The sequence below is a fragment of the Vidua chalybeata genome, chromosome 1 (genome assembly GCF_026979565.1).
Source record: "Vidua chalybeata isolate OUT-0048 chromosome 1, bVidCha1 merged haplotype, whole genome shotgun sequence".
Classification (NCBI taxonomy): domain Eukaryota; kingdom Metazoa; phylum Chordata; class Aves; order Passeriformes; family Viduidae; genus Vidua; species Vidua chalybeata.
This window is the reverse complement of record NC_071530.1, coordinates 129,329,932-129,341,606: the sequence shown is the minus strand read 5'-3', so window position 1 is coordinate 129,341,606 and position 11,675 is coordinate 129,329,932. Positions and strand designations below refer to the sequence as shown.

The 11,675-nt window shown below is 36.6% G+C and overlaps 1 protein-coding gene across 1 annotated transcript in view; it reads right to left on the bottom strand.

Annotated features, from left to right (window-relative positions):
* Window positions 1-2,672: 2,672 nt before the first annotated feature.
* Window positions 2,673-11,675, bottom strand: part of TMEM67 (transmembrane protein 67) — a 30,822-nt gene continuing 21,819 nt past the window's right edge. Inside the window, exons 21-28 of the mRNA XM_053944768.1 lie at window positions 11,048-11,188; window positions 10,507-10,587; window positions 9,477-9,593; window positions 8,145-8,261; window positions 7,958-8,062; window positions 7,482-7,584; window positions 6,335-6,477; window positions 2,673-5,883 (exon numbers count right to left, since the gene is read on the bottom strand). Of these exons, the coding sequence (XP_053800743.1) occupies window positions 5,803-5,883; window positions 6,335-6,477; window positions 7,482-7,584; window positions 7,958-8,062; window positions 8,145-8,261; window positions 9,477-9,593; window positions 10,507-10,587; window positions 11,048-11,188 (888 nt within the window). The 3' untranslated portion in view covers window positions 2,673-5,802. The remainder of the gene's footprint in view (window positions 5,884-6,334; window positions 6,478-7,481; window positions 7,585-7,957; window positions 8,063-8,144; window positions 8,262-9,476; window positions 9,594-10,506; window positions 10,588-11,047; window positions 11,189-11,675) is intronic.

Here is an 11,675-nt window from a genome sequence, read left to right as displayed (position 1 = left end):
GTCACTGCTGCTCTGACCTTCCAGGATAGTGCAATAAATACTGAGCTTTCAGCACAGTTGTTATTAAATATAAAGATTTCAGCTTAACTCCTGCAATCCCCTTGACAATGTTTCTGGGGTTTGCTCCCTGCAGGCCCAGGTGAGCCTGAAAAGGAGGAGCCTGAAAAGGAGAAGGGCTGGTGCAGGTGGGGCAGCAGCTTAGGGATGTGCCCCAAAGCCAGTGCCCAGATCCATCCTCCAAGAGGCTGCAGAGGGGCGATGCTGCCCCAACAGCTCCATGGAGTGTGTAGAGAATTCAGGGGGAACTGTAGCACATGAAAGTGCAAAATTTATTCATCCCAGGTTGGCTGCCAGTGGCAGGGCATGGATGGGAAGGGGAATCAGGCTCTGGGAGGTACTGAGCTGTTTGCTTGGGAGGTCACTTGTGCAACTCTCCTTGTCCCAGAGATCAGGCAAAGCCAAAAGCAAATAACCCCATTCAGCATTTGCAGGAAGAACTGAGACTTATTTCTTGTATGATTTGAAGGGGATTATTTTCTTTCAGCTGTAAACCAGGGTGAGAAGATTATGGCGACCATGGGGTTATAGGTAATTTTATCAATTTCCGATTCCTGCATACTGCATGAGCCTTTCTGCTACCCTGACACACAGACCTGTAAAATGGAAATTTGATAGTTCCATAATAAAATGCACTTATGTAAAAGCCACTGAAATAAATCCTCTAGAGCTGTCTCTAAATTGCTGCATGTTTTCTAGGAATAACTACTTTAATGCTATGGCAAGTACATTTCCTTCTCTCTGCTCAGATTCAGTCTCTGGTTTGATTCCATGAACACCACAGGTTGTAAGGAGATTGACAGGTGTGGGCTCAACTTTCACAAATTAACCAAAGAACAATCCTGAACATTCAAAAGGAAATTCTCAGTGTCAGTTAATCCAGTGCTGCCTCCTAACCTCTGCAGAGCTATTCCAGAGATCAGCTTTGAACATCAAATATTTCCTCATTAGCCCCAAGGGCTGCCTCACCTCTCCCCAGCTCCCAAGCTTGGAGCTACTCCTGCTGTGACTGAAATCACAGGGGAAAACTAAAGGAGTGACAAGTCCCGAGTAGCATCAGTAGGTTGGTAAAGCAGCTGGAACAGAGAGGGATACAGCTAGTCAGGCCTTGGACCATCACAGCTTATTGAAGCTCTACCAGGGTAAAATGTAACTTGGCTTGCAGAGAGGCAAATGCGTGTCCCATGGAGTTCCCTAGGGTTTGTCCCACAGGCTCCAGGATCCCTAGCCCAACCTGTGGATCCAGGTGCTCCCCATGGGCACTAGAGCCCAGACCTGCCTGTGCACTTGCACCCATGGAGGCTGGCACAGCTCGGCCACCCTGCCTGCAGGACACCATCCACAGCCGTGCTCCCTTTGGCAGGCAGTGGTGGGCCAGCAAGGACTGTGACTTTCACACAGGGGTCGTCTGTCTGCTGTGTCATGGTAAGAGGCTGGGAAGGAAGGCGGGAAGGAAGGCAGGAAGGTGTTGTTCTGGGATGGAGATGGTATGTAGGCAATAGAAGAGGCAAAGCAGGAGGAAGACAGTGCTCAAAGAGCACTGTTTTTTTTTTTTTTTGAGGCATCTTGGTTTCATTCCTTCTTTTAGACATACATAGAAGTTGGGACTTCACACTTTTAAGGCTATGTTTGGATTTTCATTCTTCTCACCAAAGAACCTGTACTGCAACCCTGAGGCACACCTTGGCACACAGTGCTGCTCAGCTCAGCAGCATTCTCCTCTGACGTCACATCTCTCCTCATTTGCCCAGTGAAGTGGAGAAAGGCAGGCAGCATCTGCCCTGGCAGAGCCTGGCTGCCAGACCTGCAGGAAGAGAGGGGCAGGATCTGCCTCTCAGTTGACATTGATGAGATGATGGAGGAGGTGTCAGGCACTGCCTGAAGTCAGTGGCTTGGGGCAGAGGAGAGTTGAACAGTACTTTTAGTTAGTGAAAAGGTACAGGAGAAATGGGCATGATACTGGGTAGAGAAAAAAAGTTAGGGCAAAGTAGGTAGTATTGAGGGAGACCAGTTTTGAGAGGTTGGGGAGTTACCTCTTTCCACCATCCATTTACTTGTGATTTTCTTAGGAGTGTGTCACAATGTCACTGTCCCCTTCACCCACTGCTCAAACACTCCTGGTTGAGCCTGAAAACAAACCAACACCCCTTGAGCTGGGCTTGGCTGTCATCAGCTGATGGAAGGGTGGAAGCTGAGTACCCTGCCAGCTCCACTTCTCACCTCTGGCAGGGTTTACCTCAGTCACACGCCCACCCCTACCATTCAAATAAATGTTGTAGTAAAATGGCAAGTCCTTACCAGTAAATGAAACCTATAAATGTTAATATATTTTTGAAGTTACTGTACTTTGTCTGTACATACAAATTTTAATTATTGGTAGAAATTATTTGTTTGGTATCTAACTTGGCAAAAAACAACCACCTCATTCCATTAGTTTTGACCATCCAAAACCATACCCTCCATTATTGCGTGGACTGCAAAACCCCTTTCTCACACTTGTTCTGACAGAGCTTCTCTGGACTGCAGAACCAGCAGCAGCTCCTACTCTCATTTGCATGGAAGAAGAAACTTGTAGGTTCGGGTCAACTTAATTAATGAGTGGAAAAAAACCTGTATCAAATCTTTAACATTTTTTTATTGCTCAGAGAAACAGACAGGAGAGACTGAAATGCCATGTGGGAAAACAGAACATTTTGAAACCTAAAAGACACTCATCACATGAACAACACATTGTAGATGCATACTAATTAAAAAAAAAAAAAACCCAAAAAAAACCCAAAAAACCACATTAAGCTGGAAATACAACCACAAGGGATATTTCTTGAACAAATATCAAGCTTCATATTTCCTGAACTAATATCAAGGAATAGGGGAAGAAAGCTCAGCCAACCTGTTCCAAGTGTTCACTGGACAGCAAGAGTGAAGAAAAGCTTCTTTGAATTCCTGGAGCTTTTGACTCCTGTAATTATTTCCTAAATCATGTATAGTGCCTATGTTAGCAATATTAACATTTTAGACAAATGATCTGGAAAACTAAAACAAAACAAAGTAGTGTGTACACTGAGGAGAAAGAGAGGGCCAAGTGACTGAACTGTTTTGACAGGATGTTTTTAGATTAATTTATCATTTATCTGTTAAGAAGAGTTGCTTTTAGCAGTGGTTCTTGCAAAATGTAAGCTGTCATTACAGCTTTCACGTGCCCTACTGTGCAGCAGATAATTAAAGGCGCAGCTAAAGCAAACTCAGAGCAGGAGTTTTGTATGGAGAGGTGTACCTGGTTAGCACAAGCATTGAGAACAGGGTACAGAGTGAGAGCCCCCATGCTTAAATGTCTCCATTTCTGCAGGTACTGAACTGATGAAAACCGAACTAATTAAAACCACAAATCTACAGATGGCACAACCACATCTTCATTCTGCTTTCAGACATTCTCTGATTCACCCAACTCTAGTTAGTTTAGTTATTCTGACTGGAGTTGATCATAAATCTGACCAGAAGGTATGGTTGAGGCGTGGTACTAGAAACACTTCATGATCATGAACACATCACCAGAATTCAGAGAGAAGAAGCCTATGCCTGTGACCACTGACAGTGATGTATAGTTCTAGTCACAGTTCTACTGGCCTAAAGACCAGAGTTAGGGCACTGCACCAGGGTCACCCTCGCTCATTAATGGACCACAGCAAATCCCTACACCCCTATAGTCACATCTGTTAGCTTGAGTAAACATGGTCACATGCCAAAGATTTTATTTCCTCTCATACACTGACTTTGCAGGGACTTGTAAGGACTTCAGTTAAGTTATGCAAAGATAACCACCAAAGAAATACATGGACACCAGGTGAGGCTAACTTTGCCTTGTGAATGTCCTGCTGCAGCCTCTTTTTCATATGGGTCCTTAGCTTAATTTACAGTTACGGCTCTCAGTAGATCACTGACAAGAAACCTCACAACTAATGAGGTCATACAGTCATGGTTCCCAGTGGAAATATGATTTTTGGCTGTTTAAACAGATTCAGAACCTAATGGACACTTTAATTACTACATTCACCATAAATGCAACAACCTTAATTTTATTTATCCTGAACACTTCATCAGAAAATTTGTATGCACACCTTTTCAAGGCATAGTATGCACCAGCAAACTAAGAATTGTGTCCATAAGCAGACAGAAGCAAGAAAAGCATGAAATGGAAATGCCCATGCTAAATTGCACATTAATAAATGGATGTACCACTGCAAATCAACTTTTCAGTTATCCCTCCGGTCACAGCCTTACTGGCAGGCATGCTCTATCACTCAGTACAACTGCATTCGACAAGCAAGTGACACAGGCTTTGCAACACCAAAAGCAAATGCAGTGGAGCAACAGCAACTGTGAGATTTACGTCCATGTTACTCTCAGTTTAGTATGATATGACATGGTACCAACATGAGAACATGTTCCACTTTATGAAGCCAAAAACCATCTGAAATGCAATGCTGCTTCAAATCAGATAAGCATATCTGCACTGGAAATCTGCTAAGTTCAACTAGTCATGTCCTCAGTCTGTTTCAGAATAAACATGAGATGATGTTGACTGGTATTTTTGCTCCTCTAAGTCCCTTGCTGAATTATCTAAAGACAAGTAACAGCTATAAACCCAGCAAACACTATTTATGTTTAAACATTTACTGAAAAAACATTAAGTATAAAAAGATAGGGAGACTTTTCAGTAATAAAAATGGGAGGTAGACACCTCAGTTTAAGGTGATTTTAAGGCCATTCACAATCTCCCTTGGCACTTGAGTAAATACTAACTTGTCTAAATTCCAAATATATGATGACAGTAAAATGATTATGTCTCTGTTATACCTAAAGATTAAAAAATCAGAAAATTAAGAGACCATGAGCACCTGTGAAAACAATCTAAAAAGATTTTTAAAAATTGCTTCCATTTCACTTGTGTGGAGAAACTGAACAGAATAATTACTGTTGTTTCTCTGAACCTCTTGCATCACAAGACAGAAGATCAAGAACAAATCCCAAATGCTGATGACCATCTCCTCTGCTCTATCATAGCCTCTTTCTCTGCATCACTGTAACACAACTGTATCTTAAATACATGTTTGGGATGTCATGTGTAGGCCACAGCCAAGAAAAGCAATGATAAACTCCAAGAGAAGAGACAGAATTATACAATACTGTATGACACAAGACAGAAACATTAAAAATTCTGCAAATAAGAGATCTTTAAAAATTCCTCCTGAAATACTAACTTAATTGAGAACAAATCCTGTGCTGTATAGAATTTGACATATATTTGCTAAACATTACACATCAAAATAACTTAAAAAAAGGAACAAAAATTTAAGGTATTTTCAGAGAATTTCAGAGTTGGCAACCTCTCCTGTCAATAAGATGCTCAAATTGTTGCCTCAAAGTCAGTGGTGCATTTTATCAAAAGACATAAAATTATTTTAATCGTATTCTAGTAAAAAGAACAGTAAGTTTACTTCTGTCTTATCTGCATTACCTTTCTTTTTAAAGCCTATGGCTTAGTGTTCACAAATTAAAAAAAAAAAAACAAACCTATAAATACAGAAAAATAAAGCTTAATAGCACACAATATAAAAAATTACAAGTTTCAAACACATCACATTGTTATTGTGGAAAAGTACACTACAATTAATCTGTAGGTCAGAGACGCTTTGATCATGTTCATATTTTCCATTATTAAATCCTTAAAAGTTTTCATCTTCTCAATTAAATGAGAAATCTTTGATCCACCAAGGTTTTGGAAGCCAAATTCTTCTGCCCAAGTGTATTACGAATAAACCTAAATATCTAAGAACATTTTGGAAAACATGTATTAATGAAGAAATACTTACACTAGTATGTTTCAGTATCTAACATAAAAGAGTAACTTCAGATTATCTTTAAATTGTAAATAATATGAATTAGGTGCTTAATTTCCTTCAGTATTTTTAAAACATTTTCCACTACCTTTCTATCCTAAATTATGATAGAATTATGTGAGATTAATTTTAACAGATATTCCCATTTTCTACTGAAAATTATTTGTAACCTCTTCATTCAGGATCACCATGTGAACAAAATTAATTTCTCACAAGTCTATTTGACAAAATAAATAAAAAAACTATTTCATAAAGTCTCAGTATAATCTTCTCTCACTGCACACTGCTAACTCACTGCATTTATTATCTAGTTAACTATTTAGACTGCCATACTGACTCCCATTTAAAAAATATTACTTTGCTCTTAAATTGAAATTTACCTCTTGTTGCAAATATGTTAGAATAGCTGCTAAAACAAAACTTTGGGAAGCTAAATCCACAACCGAGAAAAACAGGATATCAAAGATGAGCAGTGTTGTTTCATTGCCATAATAGAGAACATCAGTGAAAGAGTGTCCTTCATCTATGGAAAGAGAATATTTTTTAAGAATTAGTATTTCTGTGAGTTGCAAGTTTGTGGAGTTCATCAGTCCGTGCTGAGGAAGCTGATAAGAAAAAGGAAGATCAGAGATAGAGCAATTTATGACATTCTATGGCAACACACAGATAGTCCTGTCATTCTTTTGAAAATTAATACAAACTTTTCACTTACAAAATGGCATCATACTGATGAACACAATAGGTAAAACCCATGTGTCACACAGAGCTCTATTTACTCCTGAAATCTCAATGAGATTATTTTAAAAAGTTGTTTTAAACCAAGAAGCAGATGCAGATTCCTTGTCACTGAAATTTTTAGTACCTCTTAGCTCTGGCCCCAACTCAACAAAATCATAAAAACATATGCTTAATGCCTTATTTAGGAGGAGGTTCAGAGCTTTGCATTATTTTTGTTTAATAGTCCCCCAGAAAACGTGTCTTTTAAGGTGAAAATACCTTTTTCACAGCCAAAGTACTCTACATCATTTATCTACCTCTTTATTTTATCAAAAAGCACCACTTCTGTAAGAGAAAAGAATATGTAAACAATTACAAAAAACATATTCTTTTCCCTTTTCCTACTTTTTCAAAATATGTCCAATACAAGTTTGATTGGAAACAGTGTTTTTTCATTATAAATTGTGTATTTCAGTGCCATAAAATCCAGATTAATATCTAAACTTCTGGAAACCATAGCAGTCTAAACTATCAAACAATGTATTTCTATCAATGCTTATGATTATGAATTTCATAAACGGGCACATCTGTCACTTTCATCTACCTTAAATAAAAAACATCACAGTCAAATGACAAATTATAAACAGGGTTTCTATAACCTGAAGAACTTCTCTTAAATACCTCCCTCACAAGTAGTCACTCAATGATCTCTCCTGCTGTGAAGTCCGTTTTAGATTGTAAATCCTGGGAAAGAAATCTACATAGAAACCAGGATACTTAAAATAGTACAAATACCACACATCTTTTTACCATTATAAAAAATACTTTTCTCTATTGGTTCCATGAACTCCATGCCAAGAATTCGTTCAAGCAGCAACTTATCTTTGACAATATAATCAATTTCTTTATGAACCTGTAAGAAAAAGAAAAACAACACTTCTTGTTTTATGATTTCAAACCTGCTACAAAGTGAAGTACAGCTACTTAGACCTTTATGAATGAAACAAAACCCACTGGTCTATTCCAAGACAGAAATAAGTACATAACAAAAAAGGATTTGTCATCTTTAAGTGCAGTCTGCACTGCTAGAGAGCACTCCAATTGTTGTTTTTTTTTTTTGGTTTTTTTTTTGAATGAAGCACTGTTCTGGATGCCATAAAATCTTTAAGAATAAATCTTAAAGCACATAAGCTTAAAGAGGAACTACAGTCCTTTAGATTTACAATTTTTAGTCTGAACTTAGAGTAAGTATATTTTCCTTAATATAGTAATGTCAATATACATACATGATCAATAAAAGAACTGAGAAATTTGTTCATGGCGTTGTAGGCCCTTGTCCTTTGTTCGAAAGTATTTGCAGATGAGTCCAAAAGCCTGGCAGGACCATGTTTCTGAAATAAAACAAGACCAAGACTTTTACAGAAAAAATTTGTATTTTAAATAACATTTAAAGAATACCAATATCTTACTTACTCTTGTTAAGGTTTCATGAATCCAGTCATAGTTTAGTCGCATTTTTCTTGAAATGGAAATCTGAAATGTCTGGCCATCTGTGTTTGGTAACAAACCTCTCTGACTACACAGATTTTCCTATACAATTAAAGCAAGTGTAAATTAACATTATTAATGTCATTCATAGGCCCAAAAATAGTCAAAAGCTTTTCATTTCCTCTCTTTCATGTATAGATAATACTTAATATGTCTAAATATTTGAAATCACTGCACTCTTGTTCTACTGCAGCAAGATTTCCTTAGGACATGAAATCCTGACCCCTGCTGTCACGAAGTCATATTTCTCATTTCACCTGTGTTCAGTTCATTACCTTCTAATAATACATATTCTGATATTTATTCTGAAGACCTTTCTTTTAGATCTATCATTTCTTCTGTACTTGTCTCGCTTTTTTTGTTTCTTTGTTTTTGATTCCTGACTGTTCCCATGTGTTTTTCAGGTGTTTTTCAGGTCACATTTAATAAATCTCAGAAACCGCAAGAAAATAAAAAATTCGACATCTTCATGGGGAAAACCCCGTTTTTCCCAAAATTATATTAAAATAAGCAATTAGAAAAAAATTGCAGGAACACATAAGTCAAAAACATTTTTAATAAGATTTCTCTGTATTTCAGTGTTTGAGATTTAATTTTCACATGGTTATGTTTTTTTCTGTCCATTTAACATTGAAATAGGAATATCTTTATTTAAGCACTTTCTTAGTCGTCCCTAAAAAAATACAAGATGTCATGAAATTTAATGCAGTCTCTGATCTTGTATTAGACATTTTATATTTGCCTGATCTTGCGGCAAAGATATAACATATGACAAACTAGAAAAAATACTTATGCAAATTAATTTCTATAAAGAATGGGTTGTATCACCATAGTAGAAGAGATGGAATAAAGGAATTGATTGGCAGATTACAAGTTTCTGTATTAGTGTTTCAGATCTGTCTCTTTACAAAAGCCTTTTGGTATGCACCTTTTTGAATGTGGTTGTGACCTTATGAAAAGCTTAAATATTGAAAAGAAGGTTCTTAACTACATGAAGAAAGCTTTTTAGAAAAACAGGAGTTTTATATCCTTTAAATGTGAAGAAGTAACAAGATGAAATAGTGAAATAGTGAAGAAAAAGAAAGATGAAGAGCTAGTTGAAAGAACTACTGAGTTATATATTTACACACTAACAGCTGCTATCTTTAAGTAACATGGTTCAATGTAGTGCACAATTGCAATCCATAATGCAAATGTGTGTGGTCTTTATATAAAGTAAATAATTGAGCAGATATAAACTTGAATACTTTTACTTACTGCTTCTCTCTTCAGGTTCATATTCATTTCTTCCATATTGGTATCTGCATGTCCATGCACTGAGCGACCATGGATATAATGACCAAAGCAGTTGTGTGACAAGAGAAACACTGAAATCTAAGAGATGGGGGAAGAGAGAACACTTTAATCAACAATTATAATTTTATTTTTGATCTGTCTGAATTCACAGTGAAGATCAGTCAAACCAGCCAGTCCTGCTACAAATACAAAGTAGGCAGGTACTGAAAAAAATATGGGAGAAAAATATTTAGCAATTCTTTTACTAGTTAGTTTTATCTATATGTAACTAGAAACACATACCAGCTTCAAGTTTAGATCATCAACAGCAAGGATCTGCTGCTGCTTAATTCCATTGAGCCAAGAAGTTAAAGCTGTTAGATTTTTTTTTATTCAAAGGTTATTCTGTGCTACATAATACATATGCATGATTCCAGCTGAACTCCAAAAGACTGTATTTAACAGAACTTCATTCAGTATGATACAATGCTTATATGTCACATAAACTCCAAAATGAATTCTTTTCTACAATCCAGGAACTACATGGGTGTTTCACATAGGAGGAATAACCACAACTGGAAAGACTGATAAAAGAGGTGAATCAGTATTTTTAAGAAGTTTTGGGCAAATGAGGTAAATCCAATCTATTCTGACTGCACTCTTCTTTGGTTAAAAGGGAATTCCTGCAGTCCAAAGCTTCAAAACCCCTAATTTCTGTTACAACTTGTTATTTTTGAATTCTGTATCAGCACATGTAATCAATTTAAACTAAAAAAAAAAAAAAACAAAACAACAAAAAACCTAAAAATCAAGTGTTTAAAAGAACATATTGATACCAATGCTTCTGAAATAATTTTCCAACTGAAGTTTAACTGAAATCTTGCAGAGTTCACCAATAAAATGAGCTGAAGGAAACATCATCTTTGGCTGTTAGCTAGTAATCTAAATTAAATTAATAAATATTACTTAATATTCTTAGAACTATCTTATGTACTATTAAAGAAATACTTACATTGCTGACACAACACAAATCAACAAATTGGCTTATCTTATCTTCAACAAATCTTTCATAAATCACAGCAAAAAATATAACCTGAAATAAATCAACCAAATTTTCTTTCATTAGTTCATTGATGTTATTAAGCAATTACTACTTCACACCCACAAACAGCAGACTTTAGTAGTGGCCACCATTGCACTGGACTTAATGAAAAGGGATTGACATCCTACTTCCTATAAGAAGTAAAGTGTTAGTAAGAACCTGCTTTGTATTTTGAACTTGTCAGATGCTTCAAAGTTGTTTAAAATAAAACAAAGTATGTGAAAAAATTCACATCTTTGAGAGGATTAAAATTCTGATCCAAAGTCAGATATCTCATATCTCAGAAGATTCATTTTGAGTCCCAAAGGTGTACTATGCTAAAACAACTAAACATAACAGTTAAGAACATACCCCATGCTATGATAAGCAGTTTGGACAGTCTAGAGATTTATTCTAGCTTCCAAGAACCAGCCTGAAAATGGTAATTCAGGATGTCACATGTTTCACATACTTGTAGGATGGCAATGGCTACCCAGAGTGCAGCAGACACACCAAATCTTAAAATGCGGCTCCAAGGAGCTACATAGCTCTCACTGCTTCTTGTAAGACTGGAAGAAGCATCCATTAAGGCCAGGTTTGAAAATCCCACCACCTGAAGAGATAAGAAGGTCAATATAACAACAGGTGAGAATGAATAGTATTCATTAGGATCCTGTTGTTTCTATCATAACAAGAAGTAAGAAAAAATAGTAGCCTGCTCACTATGACAGAGCTCAATTGTGTGATCCAAAAGTCAATACTGGGTTCTACTGAAAATCTCCAAAAGATTCTACTGCTGTACTGTACAGACATATAACTTCTGCCAAATTTCAGCTCTTTGGTACTATATATTCCAGTGTTAAAGCAAATTTTCATGTGCTTTGCACTTCTTAAAAGACTGGGGGTTTTTTATTTATTTATTGTATAGAAATATATTTTCCTCCACCTTCTGTATGGTTGAATCTATTTTAAACAAAAAAATCTAGAAAAATTTCCAAAATAAAAAAGATGAGAGGAACACTATGTGTTGAAACACTTAAGAGGTGAAAAATTAGTGAAAATCTTTCATAACAGAAGTTGCACCAAAATATAGTTGTGGT